Source organism: Sylvia atricapilla, chromosome 12 (genome assembly GCF_009819655.1).
Source record: "Sylvia atricapilla isolate bSylAtr1 chromosome 12, bSylAtr1.pri, whole genome shotgun sequence".
Taxonomy (NCBI): domain Eukaryota; kingdom Metazoa; phylum Chordata; class Aves; order Passeriformes; family Sylviidae; genus Sylvia; species Sylvia atricapilla.
In genome coordinates, this window is record NC_089151.1 from 11,182,152 (window position 1) to 11,206,333 (window position 24,182).

General features: G+C 35.5%; 1 protein-coding gene across 2 annotated transcripts in view; it reads right to left on the reverse strand.

Annotated features, from left to right (window-relative positions):
* The window catches only part of FTO (FTO alpha-ketoglutarate dependent dioxygenase), a 223,973-nt gene that overhangs the window by 166,183 nt on the left and 33,608 nt on the right, over positions 1-24,182 (reverse strand). For both annotated transcript variants that reach the window (XM_066327862.1, XM_066327863.1), the window contains 3 exons: positions 18,766-18,843; positions 13,252-13,909; positions 5,157-5,300 (listed from right to left, as the gene is read on the reverse strand). In XM_066327862.1, coding sequence (XP_066183959.1) covers positions 5,157-5,300; positions 13,252-13,909; positions 18,766-18,843 — 880 coding nt within the window. The remainder of the gene's footprint in view (positions 1-5,156; positions 5,301-13,251; positions 13,910-18,765; positions 18,844-24,182) is intronic.

Here is a 24,182-nt window from a genome sequence, read left to right on the forward strand (position 1 = left end):
AAAAATACATTTGAGGTCTTAAAAGACTGTAGCAAAGATTTGCTTTCTTTTTCTCCTAAATATATATTAACTGAAAAGAAAAATCACTCTTTCTTAAATTGGCTGCTGTCCATCTGGCACTAAAAGCTTTTATTCAGATACAGAACACTACACCCAGAAGACTATTTTGGTTTTAGAGCCAAACCAAAGCTGTTCCATTCCTTGGTCACCCATGTTGGAAGTACCCTAGTGCTCTTGTGAGGTTCAGTAAAAAACAACACTTGAGGAATCAGCCTCAGTTTTACATGACTAAGCACTGACCCAAGAGGTCTGCAAAACCAAAACAGAGACACTTCAGTACAGAATGCAGGCTATTATTCTCTGTGCAGGACCCCCATCAGTAAAACTTCTCAGTGACTTTCCTGTTATTTACAGATAGCAGATACATTTTGGAGTCTGGATGTTGCATATTCAATTTTGAATTGTGGAGGCAAGTTCCCATGGCAGATCTCTCCCAGCACTGTACTGACATCTAGAGATTTTTGCCTCTTGTTTTCTCAAAATACATCCCTCCAGCACAGAACCTCAGCACAGTCCTCTCCTCTCCTCCAAACTACTGCTAGTTTCTCCCTTGGCTCTCTGATCCTGTTCTCAGTCCCTGCCCCTGCTCTGTGCACTCTGGGCTTCCTTCTAAAGGAAACTGTGTTCCACCAGCAGCAGCACTGAAAGCCCTGTGCTTGCACAGCCTTTGTCAGAAAAACAGACTACTGGATATGTCTGTGTACAAACACTGAAACAACATCGATACACTTCATTCTCATTCTACTACTGAACTAATTATCAGTGAGCTGAGGAGCCAAAGCACTTTGAGAGAAACAACTCTACACCCATGTCACTGCAGACTACAGCACCATCACAAATAAAGGGTAGAAAGATAAGAAACTCTTAGCCAATCCTTAAACTTATTACTTGGAGGTAAAGTATTTCCCAGGAAAACACAAATCATAACAAAAAATGGCTCCCAGAATTACCAACAGGGATTTATGTAAACACTCTAAAGTGTTCCTCCTGAACTTTTCAGACAATTCAAGAGGCAAATAGAAGACACAGTGGTGTTTAAAGACTGGCAAAATCTTTGATATTCTAACCACCACAAATATCTACAAACAAAAGTGAAATGGACTTTTGGTATTAATTTTCTTAACTACCATTAACAAACAAGAAAACCATGCACAAATAAAATTAATTAAAAGTTGAAACTCTAAAAAAATAATGAATTTTTTAGAAATTTTTTAATGAAAGAAATATGTCAGAGTTGTCAAACTTCACAATCAAAGTTTAGTAATGACAAATACATTTCTGGAGTTTTAAGTCTTAATAGTAGGGAATATACTATTTGGATTAAATGTGGACTCAAAAAAACCTGGGGAGTGAAAAGCTCCAACACATTCAAGATGCTAGAGAGCAAAGAGGGTTCAAGATAGTTTGTGAAAATAGAAGCAGATTAAATATCTAGAAATAGTTTAATGAGTCACTATATACATGTGGAAGTGTTTCCATTAAATATTTATCTTTAACCACAATCCAACCTCTGCAATGTGTGCAACCTACTTCTGGTTGGTTATGAAAATAATTTTTGATGCTTCTCAAACTATAATTTGCTGGGGGTGGGGAGTGGTATAAGATTCAAAGTTCATCTTCATGCTGTTTTAAAACCCTAACCTTCAAGAAAGAGCTTGATCTATGGGAAACAGCTGCAGAAAAGTAAATCTGCCTTTGAAAGAGTCCAGAATGTATTTTTGTTAAGTATGTTTTGAAGTCATGGTAGGAAAATTAGTGAAAATTGTAAATCTGCTTGCAAATCTGGTCATGTCTAAGTCAAAGATTAGGGGAAAAATTCCAATTTAATAGTAGGACCATGACAAGCCTAGTTAAGCATGCTCTAGGACAGAGCAGATGGGGCCCTTTGCTCACCTCCACGCGTTTTGGATTTATTGCATGCACCCAACACGTTTCATATTAGACACCCCTTGACTGTGTACTTGAGACAGCAGGGTTCAGTGTGCACTTCCTCTGCAGACCAATATATTATTCTAAATTGAGCTAAAGTGTTTCCGTTTCATGAGTGATATAAAGTTTAGATTTGAATTTTTAGGCAGCAGACTTGCGGCCATTTACCAGACTCTTTTCTTCATATTAAGAAAAGCCTAAAAAATTATTTTTAAAAGTCTGTTTTAGTTAAAGTAATTTTGATGTTTTGTTGGTTTTGCTTTAAAATATATTTTTTTTATTATTGTAATAGCTTAAAAGAAGAATGGATGTGATCACCTTATGTTTAGTATTAACATACATCTAAATTATGGCTCATGATTTCATCTGAAGAGAGCTGCTGAGAAGGAAGATGTAAATTTAAATTATAAGACATTTTACTAAATTCTCCCCAGAATAACAAAAACATTTATAAAGTCAATGAAGAGAGGAACATAAATATTATTAAATGTCTACTAGAAATGCTAAAAAGAAAAAAAAAAGTGTTTTTTTTAATTACTTTGCTCTACCCATTGATCTTGATTTACAAGTTACTGTAATTGCACATTACTGTAAGAAATATCCAGTTACCACACTTTCTTCTATAGATTTGTGTGTAGCACAGGAAATACTAGTGGTATTGCAGGTACAGGAATTGATAGGACCTGACTTTTAAATTATAAGCAACATATTGAATGTGATGTTTCATCATTTTCAACATTCATATAAAGCAGTAACACTACACCACTCCAACAACTGGAAGAACAGACCTACAGAGTGGCTGAGTTTTGTGCTAGGGTGGATGAGCCAGTGGTGGTCACAACCAATCCTCCCAGTCCTACCAGTGAGTGCCTGTACATGAACCACCACCAGCTGCAGGACTCTTCAGGTTCTGTTTTCTACATGTCTTGCATTCTGCCACTGCTTTTAACATAATGCCAGTAAGAAGACTCTGCTAACTGAAATGAGAGTCTGGAATACAGCATGTCCAAAAGAATAAGACAATTATTTATTATTATTATTATTATTATTGCCAAGTTTCTTTTTTTTTTACAGAGTTTTCATATTTTGTCTTTTAGATGGCATCCTCAAGGTGCCCTCTCTTAAAAATTAGTGCAAAACATCTGAACAGTAAAAAATGCACTAAAACTATGAATGTTTCCTTATATTGTCTTTCATCCCAAGTCAAAATGATAAAGGCAGTTCTGTTACACAAAGAAACTTAATAAAAGGGCCATTTTGAGAATACTCTCTACTACTATTTAGAAGAGTAATTTTTTTTCCAAGTAATTGAAAAGAAATATAAAGACCATGGAAATGCAGAAGAGATTAAAAAAACACCTGGCCTACAGAGCTCAAATCTGTAGCTCTTCAAAAGCATTAATAAGAAAGTGATTTGCACATCATCTTCAAAAGAATGTTTAATATATCCTTTGTTTCCATCTAAACATGCTCATGATGTTACTCATTAAATAAACTAACGTTCTGATCTACTCTTCATACAGAATCTCTGAAAATACTTTAGTTACTTTATAAATTCCACTAGGGAATAAAAAACACCCTTATGATCTGGTAACTCAATCAACTACAATCTAGAGTATTTTGCAATAAAAATACTAAAGTTAGTCCCCTTCTTTTATTAAATACCTTCTGAATCTGTTGGCCAGCATTGCTCTATATGCTCAAAGTTTCCAGTCAGGAAGGATTAGATAAGAAGTTTACTTGATGCTCTAACTGCTATTGCACAAAAATAGATTATAATAATGTTTAGCTGCCACTTAAACGTCATTCTCACTATCCCTCTTTCCCTTTAGGCTTTTACTTTAGACCTTACAAAAAAAGGGAGGCACATCCAGACTACTGTGCCAAAGGATCTCACATCTCAACACCTGATATTTCCATGTCTGAACATACATCAGAGCACAGTTAGTCCAGTACTTTTACACAGCACTTCCCTGATGACGGTGCAGAAGATTTGATGAGATAACTAAAAAAAAGGAATTGAACATGGTTTTTATGATGGCTTATAAAAGTATTGTTTTCAGTATATAAACTGTGAAAGGTAAAGTTCAAAAGACTGTTCTGCCCATAAAGTTGGGAATGTGACAAGTCATTCTTGGGGACATTCCATGGAATATGCTTTCCAAGTCACAATCACAAAAGCAGGGAGCTCTGCAAGTGCTCTCACTCTTCAAAGATGATGTCTGTCAAGCCAAGACACTAAACAGGCCAACATGATGTTGTCAGAAGCCTTGTTCATTTTTGTGTGATTTATAACTAAATTAATTTTAACAAAACATTATAACCAAGAGAAACAGAAGCCAAAAGAGAAAGCAACAGATTTTGTGCCAACAAACCTTAGCAACAGTTCTCGCTTCGTTTCTTTCAATGGATAAACCTTAGCCCACGAGCTCAGCTGCTCAAGCAAATTAACTCAATTTAATTTTCTTTTTTTAATCCTCTACGCTTGAGACATTGAGACTCATTCTTGGAGTAAGACAGCTGTGTTCATTATGATCTTAGTATAATCCCACTACTAGAAAACAGCATGTTTGAATATAGACATAGTAACAGAAGGAGAGAGGTGTTGTGTAAAATAGGTGAGGTGACTAATAAAATATCCACAGATTGGCATAATGATTGAAACCTCAAGGACCATGGTACCAGAAAACCATTCATTTACATCTTACATAATATAGGTGTCACTTGATAAGCCAAGCTGAAGAACAGAAACTCATTTGTTGAACATAAGAGATGCTCAGAAAAACTGCACTGTGAATGCAAAAATAATCTAGAAATACAAGGATGGGACAGATACAGCATAACTTCTAGCAAGATCTGGGGAAATTCTACTTATGGTCTGAAGCCTAACTTGGACTAGTAATTCTGACTGCACAACAGACACAAAAGGTGAAAAAAAGACTATTTCTTTCTTAGCTGTAAAGTGAAAGAAACATTAAGAAAAAAAGTTCCCCAAAATACTCACGAAGTCGGCAGAGGAGGAATTTACTACATACTCCAGACAGATTTTATATTTTTCTAAAGAAGAAAAGTCCTAAGTGTGAGGAAGGTACTATAACTTATTTTAACATAGGATAATTTTCTGTATTTTTAACAAAAAGTCCAACTTCTTGGTCTTTGAAAATTACCAAGCATCAAGTAGATGTCTCCTTGGTGAAGTGGTACTGCCAATCCAGGTGTCTCTATGTCCCATGCTACCTTCAAGCCTACGTGCCAAACAGCTGGATCTCTTCCCTCCAGTTCTTGTTCATGGCTTTCTTGTATGGCTGAATCTTGAAAGAGACCACAAAAATGAGAGAACAGGTAAGAATCATAAATACAAAATCTGGTTTAGACTTAAAGATATCCCAATATTGGCACAATCTTCATAGGCTTAGAGTCCATAGTCTCCATTTGCTATAAACATCATCTCCAAATTCAAAAGTATGCAATAGGTAAAAGAAGAAAAAAACCCCATATGAGATCAAAAATTTTTCTGCAACCAACTTTACCAAGATGAAAACTTTAAGTTAACTACCAAGTGAAAGCTGATCAAGTCAAGGCTTGTAATGGACTCAAGGTTTTCTGAAATTCTTAAGCACAGGTAAGGGGAGTTTCAGTTAAGCATCACTAAATTTTTTTCATTACTAAAACTACAAGAATGGAAGAAAAAAAATGCAGCAGCACTGATATAACAATAGATAACTTCTAAAAGATTTTCAAGGCATTAACTGCCAAAGCATTTTAGGAACAATTTATTTTTGTTTATGTACTCACAATTTCACCAAATCATAAACTGAGGAAAAGTAAGGTGAAATAATGGTTACGAAACACAGTCTAGACCAACAGAGCAAATATTTGGAACCATCTCTGTCATTCTTTTCTCAAAATTACTAGTCAAACATGCTAGATAACATGTGCAAGAGCCAATGAAGCTTCAATACATTTGTCACAACACTTTTCTTATCATTATGCAGCATGAACGTGTTGAGCTTGGGGAAAAAATAATCCACTGCATAGAAATAGTATTTAGAGCTTAATCCCTCAGAACTATTTTCATAAGCTTACTTCACTGCAGTATAAATTGAAAGATACAGTCAGCATTTATAACAAGGTATTTGGGAGCTATGGTGTAACAGTTTTACAGCTTAAGTAACAGTGCATTTTGACAGAGGAGGGATGAAGTTTTAATAAGTAGTTGGCACAGAACAGCAGTGAACACTCAGAAATTAACTATGCACCATGCCCAACTCTTGCTTACAACTTTGTAACTGTGTCCATTTCACTGTCCTCTTGAAATGTGCTTTCATGTAATACTTTTTATAACCTTTGTCTTAATTGAATTCTGTAAGAAAAATATTAAAGATGTATGGCTCTTATTATAAGAGGCACATACAAAGTGTGACTAGAAACTCACACTTTTAAAATATTCATGTCATTTATCTCACATGGTTACTGCAGGTTAGCTGGGGGTAGCCTTTAGAAAATTAAGACAATTTATTAACTATTATGTCAATAAAATGTTGTCTACATTCAGGAAGCAGAGAGACAAAGCCTATTAAAGAGCCAATCTAAATATTCTTAAGTGAAAATTTTTACAGTCCCCAAGCTCCCTCCCTTCACTGCTGCAGTTCTCCTCCAAGTGAAGCTCTGGCTCAGGAGCAGCTCTAGGCCCTTCCATCAAGGAGCACACAAATGAGAAAACAAGAGCTAGCAAATACTCCGGAAAATCAATACTAAACTCTTCAAGGGGCTTTCATATTTTCTACCCTGTTCAGATAAATCGTAACTTAATTTAAGAAAAATGTTTTCTGAAAACTGCAAATAGGATGGCTTTCAAGGCATTTTTAATGCAATACATCATGGATATTATAAAAAGAAGTAACCTTTCTGGGTTAACTCTCTCTGTTATGCTGCCTTCCCATCCACTTTGGCAGCAGCACTGTTCACAATATGGCACCAATAAAATACAGAACTACAATCAGAGACAGCAATTTCAATCAAAGTTTCCTAGGGTCTCCTCATAAATCCAGCACCTTTGGAATGTGCTCGTTAAAATGACTTATTTTTTGCAGTTTGATAAATTTTTTATTGCTTAAGTACTGAGTTCAAATACAGCTCACAGTCTCCTTTTCTCTATATTCTCAATTATTGCACCTTATAATTATCAGCAGCAATTGAAACTGATTGCTCCTACCATGTCATTTTGGTAACAAATGGAAGCAAGCTGCTACTTGCTTTTAAATGCAAGCTACCCTGAAACTGAGAGCAAGGGAAAATATAGACACCTTAACATTTGTGGCATGTCCCCAAGTAGCACTGACAAACTTTTACATAAAAAGAAGTTGTTATTAAATTCTCTATGACACTTCAAGAATGACTGCATGATGTATATTTATTGATATAATTACAGTTGCCATTTAAGTGGAAATATTTGGATGCATCTAAATCATAAGTATTTGAGAATAAATCATGTGAATAAATCATGGATCACATACCCATCACCTTAAGAACACAAAGTTATTTTGTAATAATCCATACAGAAATGGACAAATATTGAAGTATTTAATGGAAATATAACAAAACTATGTGCAGATTTGAATTATGGTCAGCAGAGGTTTACAGACTTGGGCCTGCAAGAAACCTTTATGCTGGAATCCCAAATGAAATCGAGCAATGAAGTAGAAAGCTTACCACAAGATAACAACAATACCTCATCAAACCTGTAATTATGGGAGAACCATGAAAGAGAGAATGTAGCTGCAGAAAACTGGCCACAGCATTACGCTTTTAACTAGACAGCTCAAATTTCAGAGATGTTCCAGCACTTAGATCTGATCCTATCAGGTTTGGGTCAGGGTTAGGTTCAGAACAATATGAAACTTGTTTTCCTGGAACTACTTTGGTTATTGTTCCAGAGCACAGAAAAGAAAAGTAGCTCTGAAAGGTTTCTTTGCTATTCGGCTCCAAAATCTTCCAGAGTTTGTGACTTTTTTGATGCTCTGAAACCTAAATGATCTCTATTCAAGTCAAACTGCAATGCCAAATTATATCCTAAATGTAACCTTACACACCATTTCTTAAGACAACAGAATCACTGCCAACACATTGCTAAGAACAAGGACTGTAAGCATTTACTTCAACATTAAATCCAATTGACCATTGTTATATTATTTTTTTACAGATTGATTGATTTTTTTCCAGAACGTAAAAGAATGTGGGCACATGTTCCTCAATTAAACTTATCACTGTCTTTCAATAGCAATTTATGCATGTTACATGCAAGAAGTGAAAGAGGCAGAGCATGCTTTGCTTATCAGCAGCTTTTGGGAAAGATGAAGTATCTACTTAAAGTTATTTCCTCTACCTCATTACTGAAAAGCCATAGCATAAGAGGTTAAATTTTACTAATATTTGAAATTTTCTTTCAACTGACATTCACAAAATCAAAAAATTGTAAGATTTTCCCAACAATCTTCTTATCAATTCATGTTTGGAATGCAAACGTATCCAGATATATCAGGAACAAAAGTATTAAAAGAAGAACAACCAATAGTCTGTCATCCCTTCATTTCAGAAGGAGAGGCTGTATTTGATCAGTGAGAACATGTTTAAAAGAGAGCCCACAACCCACAACAGTCTATTCAATTGATGATTTCTTTTTAGACAACAGGGATTCTAATCTATTATTGTAAAAGTTAGACGATCACCAAAAATTTGTGACTCTAAGAACATAAATCAAACTGGTCAGACTCTACAAGGTAGAGTTGTGACCATTTCATGCACTTACTCATTTCTTTAAAAGTAATAGAAAATATTCTACATACCACTTCAGTTATTTCTGTTACAAGTAGTTATTTCTGTTATATTACTGACATTGGAAACCATTCCAATCCTGCAAAAAACATCTACTCCATGATTTTTATCCATTAAGCAGTACATAAAGAGGATTATTGGTCAGCTACAAAGTTAGATTGACTTCAATGCTGAACAACTTTTGTAGTTTCAGGATATTTTTTTTAATATGGTGGGGAAACATACATCTGTAGTGCATCTCAATTATTTTTATTCCCAATTAAATGAAATAGCCATCATTAGGCTACATGCCAGGATGTTGCTTCTAACTTCACAGAGTAAAAACACACAAACAGCATTTCACAAAAGAAACAAGCACAAAAGGTCCTTGAAGATTAGTCATCACTGCATCTAACAGGAAGTTTGTTAAACCTTTTAACATTACCTTGTCAGCAGACAGAGCCAGTTGTGCAGAAGTTCAAAAGTTAAATGGCAAGTAGGCCTTAGAGCAAGAAAGAAAACTAGATATGGTAAAGAATTTAGAGAAAACTACTTACCTAATCTCTTTCTCTGTGGGAAATCCAGGTAACAGAACAATGGACACACTTTAAGTGTTTACATTTTTTTCTCTCTCCTGTAAATTCGTAACCAAAACAAGTCTCTATTCCGAAGAACATCTTTAGATTTAGAACCAACTAATGCTCTGCTAAGTAATAAAACTTCCTACAAAACTTACATTGACCTGATGGAAAGCTAGTCATTAGGAACTTTTCATGGACAAAATCCAGTCTTTGAAAATGCCCTTATTCTACTGGATTGCAATCCACTTTTATAACTGCAGCAGGAAATAAATATGGGTTATTAGCTTACTATATCAAAATCCTGAACCATTTTTTTTAGCTTCATGCTCTCAGGTGATAGAATACTTGTAAGCTAATGTGTTATTGAAAATGCTGAATTGGTCAAAATTGGAAATTCCTATTCCTTGAAAAATTTTAAAAAATAAATTAATTCCAAATACAGTTAGTGGCAGTATAATTGAACACAAATTCTGTAACCTATTTAGTTTTGCATCTGCACCCTGATTAGCACTGATGCACTTTCATGGAGTACACACACTAAAAGGAAACCTCTCAAATTTTTATGACACCTCATTCTCATCATTTGACAACCTACTCTTAACCTGAACTAATGTAAGTAAAGACATCGAGCAAAATTTATACCTTATTTTGTTAGAAATGTACTTCATTTGAAGTTGCTTTAAAAGAGTTTTACACTGGGAACAAGAAAATAAACACTGATACCAATTAGAATATCAGCTTGTTCCAATATCTTTAAGTTGATGTCTAAATTTCTTTTCTGACATATTGAAAACTTCTTCTACTCCAATTAATACTGATCAAAGTTTCAAACATGAAATTTTCATTATGGCATCAAACAATGAACAAATGAACAAGACAACAAGTTGTTTTGATTACAGTAGTATCTGTTTTAATGCTATTTAATCCAGTAAGTAGGTACAATGCAAATACTGATATAAAGATGTAAATGTAAGTAAAAAGAAAACCATATAACCTGAGTTGTGCATCTCGAAACAGTCTGACAGAGCTGCCATAGCTCAGTAAGACTGCTTGACTCCAAGGGCTCCTGCTGCTGCAACTCTGCTGACCTGGGGATTCTGCATTTGCAGCAGGGTGGATCAGTAGCAGCCATGCAGCTCTGGGAGCCTGAGTTTCCACATGCAAAAGCTACCACAGACCCCCAGTGTCTGCAGTACCTCAGAGACCAGTGAGGATTTGAGCAATTGAGAGCTGACAAAACAAATGTGCACAACCTGGCAGAAAAGAGAATCAAGCCAGTTCCAACATAAATCAACATGCTTCATTTGTGTTTGCATTTCCCACAGATTCAGTGTTTTCTCCCAGAAAATTACTAATCCAGCTCATCTACATCTTCTAAGGAAAAATAGCTCCAGCCAAAAAATTCTGACAACATCTATTCTTTTTATCACGTATTCTGTAATGAATTTGTGACAGTCTTTTTTCACTACACTGAGAATTCAATGCTAATTCAATACTAAATTAATTAATGGAGTAAATACTAATAAAAGACGTTGGCACAAAAACTAAATATATTTGTGGAAAATAAGAGAAGTCAAGATATGATTCTACAAAGATATAAAATACTCTTCAAAAAGATGTTGACATCCTTATGTTTCATGGTTATGGAGACCTGATAATACAGGAAATATTGAAAGTACTTGTGAACTGCAGAAACCATCAAAACGTTGACATTATATAGAACTGGAAAGAATAATGTCATAAACACTGATGAGCTTATAACCACCAACATTGGAATGCTGTAAACAGAAAATTAGAAGAGCAAAAAGACAATCTACTTCTCTAAAATCAAATCCTCTTGGATGCGGTGGGTACAAAACTTTAACATAAACATGTATTTACTGACGCTCCAGTTACAAAACCATATTCCTAAGCTATAAACAAGATCCATTTCCTCCAATTTATCAATAAGCAGGTCACTGCCTTAGGGATACACAATGACAGCCACACCCTGAACACAGATGGGAGTAAACTGCTGCCACAGAGCTGGACTGCAGGACATCTCTCCACGACGCTCCACAGCCATGGCAGGTACCTCAAACTCCCTCTAAAGCTCAAGAACACGATCTGAGCAATGCAAAACCAGAAAAATTTCAAATAGTGACTTTTTTTTTAGTGATGGATCAATTTATTTACTACTAAGATCCTGCTTTCTTTGTTTTCATGTCTATTGCTAAACTTTTCAGACAAAATATACAAACTTTTTAACTGTAAGTGTATTTAGGAAAAAACCCTTGTATTTGGCAAAAACATTAATTGTAGATAGATACCAAAATTATTTTTAGCCTAAATATATAAAATATTTCTTTCTACCCACATCAATCAAATCTTCTACAGAATTTGTAGTGGTTTTAAAACACCATAATTTTTACTTACTTAACTTGCTGAATAAAACAAATAAAATGAACTGACAAGTTATGAATAAACATAGCAGCTTTCATTTTTGTTAATTTATAGCTCTCTGAACTTAAAGGGACTCACTTTTTTTTCTCTCCACAAGCAAACTTTATGTTACAGTAAAAAAGTTTTAAGCATACTACAATAAATCCTCATACACAGTATTATTGTTTCAAGTTCATGTTTAGGTTTCTTTAAGTTAAAATCCTACTGAAAGAATATTTCTCTACAGTACTAATAGAAAAAACACCAACACATCTACTTGACACCATTGACAAATAGGACAGAAAGAAGTTCATGGAGAAATTTACACTTTTACCAGTCAGGAAATCTCTTCTACTCAATTTGTTAGGCCAGTGGATGTTTTATATCCAAGCAAATGTAAATAACATGACTTCAGTTGTACATTAAGTAACAAAGTGACACACAGTTTCAAAACTAGCAACAAAACCAATAAGAGAATGCACGTGGGAGTATAAACAATTTTTTTTATATTACTGTCTTTAGCCAAAACCTACAGGAAAAAGAAAAAAATCCATTGTGAATTATGAAACGTTACAGAACATTTGCAAATTCAAATCAAGTGTCTAAATTCTAATCATATGTTTGCAAACATATGATATAAAAAAATCCAGGCCTTTGTTCACGCATTGTTATGAAAAAAATGAACAAAAAATCCTCATGTCTGCTCTTAAAGATAAATGTAAAGATAAAAATGTGACTGGTACTTCAAACTAAAAATGAAATATTTAATGATGCTTCAACTGCACTTTCACCACCCCTAAAATACTGTATGCAGTTGGTTTTAAAATAAGCAAGAGTCTGCAAAGTCTGTCAGACAACAGTTGTTTTAATGCAGTGCTCACCCTTTCCAGCTAGAGAAATGTTGGCAAGCCCTTCATAAAACACACATTAACATTACAGCATGCCTAGACAAAATGCATATATTTCTAAGTAAATACAGTAATACTTCTATCCAAAACCAACTGAAAATGATCTTTCCAAAGAGAGAAGAGTAGAAAAATCAGCATAAAGCAAAGCAAGTCTGTATACTATAAAGAAGACTATGAAAATGGTGATCCCAACCACGGTGAAACATTTTACAGGATAGAGAACTTGTACATCCATTGACCTAAGAAAAGTATTTGACAGATTTTGATTTCCTGGCTCTTAGTCAGAGAGTTAATGATACCAATTTTTAAATCTAGTTAGAGAACAACTGCTAAGCCAGCTGCAGTAAACACAGGTATCTTCTACAGGTTTTAGTGGAAATAAAGATAAGGTTTAAATACAAAAGGTACCATGATGAGTTCAGAAGCATGTGGCAAGTCTAGACCAGCGTGCAGGTGTGCTGATGTGTGTACACACAAGGGAACAAGGAGAGCTTCAGGGATTTGGGGTATTTTTGTGACTGCTCAGTCCCATCACTCACCTTCACAGCTGTAATTGTACACAGCCACCGTCGACCTTTCCACCAGATTCTCGTCGTGGTGCCAGCTCACTGCCATGTTCCCCATGCCAAAGTAAGGCTCTTGTTTCAAGTACAGCATTTGTAGTGGATCCATATAATTCAGTAAAGTCAAGTTATAAGATGTTCTGTCCTTCAGACTTCTGTCATCCTCTGATACACAAACACTGCTTTGATCTTTTGAAACAGATCCTTGTTCCATAAGAGAAGTATCTAAACTTTGCTCCCTATCTATTACAGTAGTAGCTTTAGTTTCTTTGGTCTCAGACAAACTTTGTTCTCGCAATGCCTTGACTGCTTCAATATGCAAGTAGTCATTAAGTCTCATTAATGCTTTACAAGCATCATGTATTTGAGGACTGCAATATTTAATATCATAACCTTCTGTAGGCCAAGGAACTGTAAATAATCTTGTGTTCAAGTATCTATAAGTGCATCCTGGGTTTCCAATTAATATACGAGACACTGGAGTAAGAAAGTCTTTCCTTTTGATCCTTACAAGATCTTGAAAGAAACAGTTGTGTTCTCGCAAGGCCAGAAAGCTCTCTTGTACCATCTGATGGAGCTCCTCAGGTACTGTATCAGATTTCCTGAAAACCAGCTTGGAATACTTGCTCTTCCACTAAAGGAGGAAAAAACCCAAACAACAAAAAGAAGAAAATAATTATTCTTCTTCAAGATATTTCAAGATAAGACAAAGCTGTTAAGTTAACAAGAATGAGTCTAGAATGTGGTGAAGATATAGACGCCAGTACTTGTTACTTAATTTTCATATTTCAGTATATTGCACAAACTGTGGATATGTAGCAGTGGCTTCAACCAAGGCAAATCTCCAAATAAATAAATACAAAGACTCTAGAACAAGTCAGTAGAACATACAGCTCATCTGATGAATTTTTAGGCAATGCCACTTTTAAGTATATAAACAATAGAATATCAAGCAGAAAGAAAAGGATTATTCTTTTTGCAATGGTAGCAAAGACCCTTCTGTTTCATTCTGATGCACAGAAACCTAGAGGGCTATATGATAAAATCAATAGTTTTATATAACAATACTTTTCAGGGAAAAAAAATAACAAAATCAAAATGTACATTTTTTTAAAAAAGTGCTGCTAACATGGTGCCTTCTATTTTTACATTCCTCAGTGCCTGCCAATTATCTCTCATTTTATATAAAAGCTCTCTTTTCATAACAGAAAATGCCCAAACTTATTTTCCTCCCCAGCTCCCTACCTGTAGTGTCCTTTTTCCTCATATCCTCTTGTGACCACACCAGCCCTGGTATCAGCTGGAGTTCAGAATCCAGCAGTGTGTGGAAGCAGCAACTCCCAGCAAGATACAACACTGCTAATCAGCAGCTTCTTGCTTTGTATGCACAGTACTGCTTCCCACTCCAGGAAGGCTTGGATAATTTTATTTTGTTAATCTGGTTTTCTAAGGAAGTGAGTATCACATAATCACACCTTTTATTAGTTGCCTGTAAATCTGTTTTAACTACTGCTGAGACTGTTTGGCAAAGTAGACAAAGGCTAGAGAGTAAGTTCTTTAAAAGAGTGAGTTCTTACGTATTTCATTAAAATTAATAGATAAACAAAAGAAACAGAGGCACACTAGTGCCCTCGGTAAGGGAAGGGCTGTAATGGGAGTGTATCAGGCAGCAATTAGCTCTTGTGAAGCTCCTAAGGACTCACCACACCTATTTCCTTTGGTCCAGAAAAGTCAGTATTTCGGAGAAAAGGCAAGTACTGATGGTGGTGTGGGGACACGTATTAAGGTCGACTGAAATCTGAAGGCATCAGGCAATGGGGCAAGAGCACACGGACACACAAAACTGATCTGCCAAAACTTTTATTATCTAATAGCTTATGTTGAAAGTGCTTTTAAAAAGACAAATAAAAGTCACCGGCACAAGACCTGCACTGACCTATAACCCATCTGTGAGCTCCCTCTGGTACAGCTCAACCCCCCCTTTGCTAGTACTATCTACTCCCAAGTCTCATTTGAACCTGCCTTTCAGGAAATGAATTTTAAAATATAAAGAATGTGCCCTTAAAAAAACACAAACCAGGCAGTAAGTGTGCAGATTTTCCACTGCATGAAAACAGACTTTTGCATCATAATGCACTGTTATCCTACAACACTGCAGAGCTGCTTTATAGGATCATTTGTTTCTACTAAAAAGGAGAACATAAAAAGAAGCCTATTTTAAAAATAATGATTACATATAATAAATCTTGGTTTATCTATAAACCTCGCCACCACTCCTTGTGAAATTTTTACAGTGAAGCTAACTCCTTTATACATTCTTATGGTTCAAAAAACTAGCTTCTAGAGAGAGGGAAAAAAACCCTGTAACAGTATCTACAGATAATAATTTCTGACAATTGTATTTACACTCTTAGCTTCAAACACCAAAGCTTGAAAACACCCCCAGATCTGTGTGAAGAAATTAATCTAAACTCCTTCAACTAAATTTACCTGAGCTTGTCAAAAGCCTGAAATGATTCTTTTAGAGGTACTGAACTGCCCCTTGTTCCTATCAGTGCTGTGTATCTCCAGAGTTTAAACAGTACAGTGAAAGAATTCCTTAAAAACATCAACTAGTGAAATCAGTAACTGTAAATTTAAGACTTGGAGCTATAGGCTGCAGTAAGATGTGAAGGCACAGGCTGATGGGAATCAGAAATATTCTTTCATAATCTTACTTAAGAATGTCAAAATATTATGACATATAAAAATTACTACTTCATTATTTTTCACTATGCAAATGCCCTATATTAAAGAAAGAGTTCTAACAGTTCTATAGCAGTACCCCAATATTTCTTTAAATAATTCTGTATACTGGACATACTCATACCACATTACACATGCTATTATGGTATATTTAAACAGCTACTAATACTACCTATTTTTAAATCATTTATATGAAAATATAAACACCCTGAATTTCTGCCACAAATCACACACACGAAATTCCAAATAATTATTAGAAACAGAAGGAGAGAAATAACAATATGATGTAAAGCAATTAAATCCCTGAAAACATGCACTAGAAAGGAAGAACACAGATTCTACAAAGGTACAACATTGAATTCCCCTCCTGAACTGCAGAGGAAATGCCTTGCACATTTTGCTGCCAGCCAAGTCAGAGGCCTGTTACCTTTGGGTTGTGCTTAAAGATCACATGCTTAAGAACTATTTTATCATTAAGGTATCTCAAAAGGAATCAGGAAGTGGAAACACATTTCCGACGGATGAAAACAGCCTGGTCTTCTTTAAATCTCCAACCAGAGCCTGTGCTGTGCCCTCCATAAGGAAAGAATTACAGGATCAGAACATGGGGTGACTGCTGGGTTCACACTGGACACCTTGTTGTTTTGGGGGGATGGGGAAGGGCAGTAATCATGTACTCTGTGTTGTAACTCTGACAGCCAGTATAAAGGTCAACTCAGTGCTCACTCTGAAAGAAGTGGCAGCATTACAAGCAACTACAGCACAGAAAGAAAAAAAAAAAAAAAAGCACATCTGATGCTCCAATCTTCTTGTGAATGTTACACACAAGATTTTAAATATGCTTTTGCTTCTGATGGTGATACTCAACATAGAGTACCACCCTGTGGACTTGAGTGACAGAGTAAAGTTAGGAATCAGGAATAAGGACCCTTGATAAGCAAACTGCCATGTGCATCATTAAATTACTGTCTATACTTCAAATATTTGTGAACTACCTTTCTTCAAGTCCCTTTCTTGTTCTGTACTGGCTTTAAACACTACATTGTTTCAGCTTATGGCTTGGGGCCCATTTTCAAAATCCTTTATCAGGAAAAACACATTGAAAGTGGAAGTCAGTGGAAGTTTTGCTGGTGATGGAATTTCTTACTTCTGTTCATGCTGTACACTTCCACACCCGACAGGATAAGACAGTTTTTTCAGTTGCATCCTATCTAACTTTTCCAACACTTTCAAAGTTTTACAAGAGGTAGATCCTTCAAGGAGTAGGGCAGGTCTGTCCAGGAAAGACAGACTATAAAACTAAACTGCATGTGATATTTTACTTGGCCGATTTGTTGTCTTTGAGCTCTCACTCTTCTTTTCTTCTCCAGCTGTAGCATATTTAAACATCATGGAACCTGCAATTCCTACAGCTGTGATTGCAGTAACATTTCATAACCATCAGATATTTCAAAAGGTGTTTGTGATGCTTATGATTAGAGTACATACTTAAAAATATCTAGCATGCACACATACACTACATAAAAAGTGCAATTAATTCTCTATTTGCAAAAAGAATGTATTGAAACTTTATGAAGGATTGAACGGGTGTGATTTTACTGCTTATCTTGTTCCCATTGTCTTCTACATTTATGGGTTACTGACCCTGAGCAAACAAGATGCCACATGGGCAACCTTGGCTCCACCTTCTCTTTTCACACCAGCTCCATGAGAAACTGAATTTAGAAAGATGTGTAAAAGAAAAAAGATGCTGGGCACGGCAGCTCTTGGCAGCTCTTGGCATCATCAGAGGCAGAAAGGAACAAACAGAAAGGGATGTGACAGGACTAAGAAGGAAAAAAGTCAGCTGCCCAGTTCTTAAAAGGGAGAAGAGTTTCTTCATGAGCACTAAGACTGAAAAGAAAAAGAACATGTTTTGGGTTTTGTGTAAAGAAAAAAGAAATAATAAAATCCATCTGTATTGCTCTTCTAAATACTCCCAGCTCTTCTACACTTGCACATCTTTGAGCCATATATCAGCACAAGGCAGGCACCACTCCTGTGTTGTGTAATGTGAGCACGGTCACTGGAGCTGTTCGAACAACCAGGTTATTCCTTAGGCTTTTTCTCTTACCATGATCCAGTTTGATCTGATTGAACCTACCTTGAGTTCTGTAGCTGATCTAAAAGGAGCCAAGACAGATGCAGAAAATTCTATTTATTCATGATATTCTTGCATATACTCACTTGGTTTACTACTCACATGGCTACTGGGCCTGATCTTACTTTTGCTTGGGCTCATTTGAGGTATTCCAGTTTCTATAGTTTGTTTTGTAAGCAAAGTATTAATAATTACTTATTGTTGGAAAGTAGAATTAAGTTCCCCAAACTTTAAATTTCTATGTTATTATTTGCCCTATTTTGCCAAACATGAGCTATAGAGGTCTCTTCACCACCCAGAAAAAATAGATTAAAAGAATGGTGACATGTATTTTGTTTCAACAAAGCATGAAAAACTGTGATTAACTGTTCCATATTACTTGTAGTGAGGCTACACACGTAAAAATAAAGAAAGTTCATCAAATTCTCATTTGAGAATATCCCAGTTCTAGAGATCTTATTTCACACCACCTGGAAGTGCACTATCAGCCATCAGGATACCTTTTTTCATATCAGATTTCACAGTGTCTCTTTGAAGGAAGATTTATTCGTTGTTCAGTGTAAACAGCCATTTTAGTTTAAAATTATTTAAAAGAAATACGTTACCAGCTGGTGGAAATCAGCATCGGCTGGTGTCAGATATGGAAGACGATTCTCCCCAAGTTCTTCAAGAAGTTTTTTCTTCTGTTTTGGAGGGGTAAAATTGAAACAGAAAATTAGACTAAAAACCAAGAGATCAACAGAGAAGTTTAAAAGTAGTTGTATTTAAATGGCAAAACCAGGTGCAATTACTTCTCTTACTACCTTCAATTCTTGAAAATGAAATAAGGAAAACAAATAAAAAAATCATCAGGGGAACTTCTCTGCTTACAAAGTATTCAGTTTAGATAGTTTTAGAGCTCATGAGTACTTTTACTCCCAAGTTCTTTTTCAGATAATCAGTCTTTGTTACACTGATCAAAATTCATCTCGGCCTTATGTTCTCCAGATCTATGCCTACTTTATAACTTTATAATTTCTTGTTTCTTTCCATTTTCTTTTTTACTTCAATTTGTGCAGCCAATAGGTTTAAAGCTCAAATGGCTCAATAACCAAAACAATAAGCCCCAATGTTGAGGTACTCGAAATCATTTCCCGAAATAGTTTATGAATGAAAAGGGAAGCACAATCCACTGTACAGCCTGACAATATTTAAAATGTCACCCTCAAGACCTGCCATCCCAGGGACAGCCATAAATCCAGTTTGATGCTGGGAGTGCACAAAGAACCAGCTCCCCGTAAAAGCAGGTTTTCTCTGTCCCCTTGTTCTCCTAACTCCACTTTTACTTCTGGTTTAGACTGAGAGCATCTCCACCCATGTTTGGTCAATGTGATCACTAATAAATTGCTAAGATAAAAGCCTGATATATCTCAAAACTGTGTTTTTCACGTTTTTATTAATTAAAATAGATTCTTTGTGTCAGTATGCAATTAATGTGTTAATGATTTGCCAACAGATGAGTGAAAAATGCCATCAGAATTTTTGGAATCAAACAATTCTGATCCATAACAGGTCCATTCACACTTACTTAGTCACAGACTAACTCAACACTAACTCAGTATAAACACTTATTAGCCACAGTGTAAAAATTATTACCACAGAAGTTCTGGCCTAGAAAATTAATAAACTTCTTCTTCTTTCTTTTAGCTTGCTAGCATTGCTTTTTACAAACTTCGATTATTAACAAATTTCGACTTACTTGCAACTCAAAGATCATAAAACTGCATCTGCCATAAATATATAACAGGATTCAAATTCTTATTTTTACTGCAATATTTTCAATTACATAAACACTAGCACAAGAAACAACTCAATAATTTTATGTTGTATGAGAAAGACCAGATGGAAATGGAACACTGTTTTTAAAAGAACATTAAGGGTATAATACAAAGAGAAACAGTAAGTAAAAAAAAGGTATGATGACTAACACTTTCATAAAACCAAGTTCAAAACAAGGTCAAAACATATATGTGCTATTCTGGCACTACTATTTAAAAAAGGAAGAGAAAACATCCTATGTATTAACTAATTCCTGGCTTATAGCAAGCACATAAACGAGGAAAGCTGAGCTATGGAGTTTAACTGTGCATTCTGTGACAATGAATTCCATTTATTCAAATTTAAGCATCAAGAAAGACAACAGAGGCTTAAAGTCAGGTGGAAATATAGAGGATTTTAAGGTTCATAGATGAGTCAAACTACAATAAGAGCAGGTGGCTCTCACTCGTCTCCACACTCACCATGTGCTGAGCACCAATTCTTAACAAGCCTGAGAAGAGCAGCACTGACATTTCTGAACTAGTGGTGTAATTTCTTTATGTCCTCAGTTTTCTTTGGGGACAGGTTGTTGGTATGTTGACATGAAGTCATTGGTGAGGCCCAGCAGATTGTAACTTCAGATTAAGTTGGCAGAAAATGACACACTGATTCCCTGCATTTTCTAGGACAATTACGCTCCTCTATTATCAAAAGCTTGCCAGAATTTTATGACCTGAAATTGCTGAAAACATTAGGTTGGGTTTGTTATCTGTAAGATGAACCATATTAAACTGCAGGGAAAATAAGTAAATAAAAAATAAGATATTTTAACATGGACTCATATCTGTGGGAAGAAAAAAAAAGTGGGAAGAAGAGAGATTCTGACAATTTCTTTGTCAAGTATCAGGCTCTTGGCAAAAAGCACACAACATTAAAATGCACTCTTGTGTATAGGTAGTAGTAGTTCACATTTGATTGTCAGATCTGGCTAAGTGCTGCTCTTCAGCTTGATGTGCAGACTAATACACACAGCTGGGTGGTAGAACATGCTGCTCATCTCTTATGCAAGAAGCTGTCACACAAATGTCAAAAACATCAAGCTGCTCACAAATACCTCCAAAAAGTAAAAAATAAAAGAAAAACTGAGTATCTGGCTATACCAGCTGGCTGATGTGAAAGTCTAAGCAGTGTTACATAAGCATTGTTTATTGGCTCTTCAAACACATAACCCTTTAAGTAAAAACTAAAAAATGCTTTTACTTGAAAGTAGCAGGCTTCTTGAAAAGCATTTTTATAAATCTGCATTTTAAATTTTAAAAATTATCAGCAGTGTAATGGTTTATTCAGATATCAAGATTATGTTTCTTATATTTTAAAAAACAATGTGATTTTTACAAAGGCATTAGTGATGTCAATACATGAAAGACAATTTAATGTGCACCATCCCATGCACTGCACTGCTTTAGAAACTTTGTTAAGTGTTCATCTTGGGCCTTCAGAAAGGAAAAACCCTCAGCAAATACTTATTTTGTGGGCTGCTGTGAGTGTAAATGGAGCTATTTTAAGTGACTGCAATGAAGATCAGAAACACAAATGCCCAGTTTTAGAGTGTGCAATGAACATTCTGCAGACATTAATCTCTGCTCATTTATTAATAATAAATAGGATTATTAATGAGACGGTTGTAAAATTCAGCAAGTGGAATATTAATAATTGGAATCTCTCAATCACTACATATGTGATTATTTCTTTTTCCTGGCAAGAGAAGTGGTGCCTTGTATGTGCCAGTGCAAGAGAATGAACAGACACAGCTGAGAGGTGAGAGTGCAGAGAGGATGGTGTAGCAGCTTTGGAACATCATCTCCACTCCCAGCCTACAACAGCCCCTCTGCCTCAACTCCTTTCATCAAAAGTTCTTAAAACATTGCCCATTTTTTCATCTTAAAAGGTCTGCAAACTGCCTGCTGCAGTTTTTACACTTCTGATATTTCTTGGGACCAGCACTAGTAAAATGCTCGAAATTTTTTGGTTTTAATGCAACCCAAGTTTTTGCAGAAATTTCAGAGATAGATCTTAAAAAAAAAGAGCCACTATTCAAAGCATAAGAGTGTATCATCTCCTTCTCCAACAGTTTTTCCCAACAGTCTTTTGTTTTCCAAAAAGTTACCAGGTTTAGAATGCCTGAGAATGCCTGTTGTCACGAAAGAAAGATTTGACTCACTGTTCACATGCAAACATTTGGTTCCTCAAAAATCTCACCTTCCTATTACCTTTTTTACCCACATAAGAATGTCTATTAGGGCCTGTGTTTCCCTTTCATTCTTTTATTTTAATGAACTCTAATAAAACACGGATTTCTTTCAAATCCTGCACGAAGCAAAGCCCTAGTGCTCTGAAATGCTTAATAAACAATTTTATAAAGGAGGAAGATTAAACATATAGCAAAAATTTCGTGACACAATACTAAGACCCCATCAAGAAAAAAGCCACCATTTTACAGGAAATTCCAAAACATTAACTCCTAACAGCCTTTGACACGTTAGGGTTTCTTTTTTATAAAAAATAAAATTGAGATAGTTTCTTAAGGAAGGAATGTGATTTTGAAGTTGACATTTGTTTAAACTACAAGGCTTTCCAAGTGTTAGCTATTAAGACTTCATAGCTACCAAAATCATTCAAGTGGTTCACTCAAACAAGTTATGTCAGAAATGAAACTAGAGTAATAAAAAATACACCCCAAATGTACCATTACAGCTTTTATTTCTCCATTATCACATATATTAGATTTCAGAAATTTTTTTCTTCAAATTATTTCTGTAAACTCTACTCATCAAAAGATCTTAAGAGACTGGCCAATTTTACAGCACCATTTACAGATTCAAAAATGTTATATTGCCAGTCTACTCCTCATTACACTCAAGACTTATCAAAAACCTTGTCTGTGCCACATTCTACAATACAGCCTCTCAAAAATACTGGCAGACATATGACCATACTGTACCACACTTTGCATGCTACAAGATGCCCTCTTTTCCCCCTAATATAAGTCAAAAACATTTTTATATTACGGGCAAAAACATGCATCATCATTGCTATTATTATTTTTTTTAATATTATTACTCTGTGTAAACTCATTTAAAATATCTATGACGGTCTAGCAATATTTCATGCCTCATATATCCACTTGCTAATTAGACTCCAATATATTATACTTGTAATTTAATATAACCACAGTGAATCCTGTTCTTCCACTGAACAAATGGGTCCAGCTACAGAAGTAACAAAATGCAGTTCAAGTGACCTGGGCATGAAAAAAAATTACGTAATGAACAACCCACTGCCATGCAAAGACCTCAGGCCTTACATCAGCATCTGTGAGTAGCTGTCTCAAAGACTGTTTGATATTCTCTGCTGCAAAGGTACTGTTTGGCTTTGCTTACTAATTTCAACCTCTCTTACCCTTTCTCATAAATCAACAGGCCCAGGTTTTGGTTCACACACACACAGACCAGTCATGCATATGCACAACACACTCAACTGATGTATCTGAACTAAGAGTTAATTTATGCATTGAAGCAGCTTAGCAATGCGTGAAAAATGTCTGCTGCCAGTATCCCCTCTTTCCCCACCTTGAAGTGTTAAGGGCCCCTTAATTGTTGTTTTAACCTACAGGAACATTGTTCCTTTGGCCAGTGGCTGTTAATGGAACAAAACTGGCAATTTCCTTTACCTAGCTGAGTGTAGATTTGTCACACATGGATTAGCACTGTAGGTAATCATAATAAAAATATGAAGTAATAAATAGTTCAGACACAGACACTTTGGGCTAACAGAATGTCCCTAAGGGCCCTCAGTATAATTCTGAATAAACTTCTACTTCTTCTACCATCACTGCAAGCATCCTGATAACATCATCCACATCTTGTTCCCTCCTAGCATTTGTGCATCCTCTTGCAGCAGGTAGCAGTTAGTAAATGGTTCAGCTCTATGCATTAGGTGAGAAGTTAGAACATTCAAACTTCAAATTATCAAATTTTAATCAGATCTCCAGCTCTTAGTTTCTTCTTACACATATGGACACAAGATCACACACGTGTTTAAGAAAACACTTCAGACAGTGTTTAGCTCAACTGGCTGTGAATCCTTATGAACAGATAAGGACACTGAGGCATGTCTGCATGTCATTCTTTGCATAGTTTCTAAAAGCTGGCCAACAGATTATGAG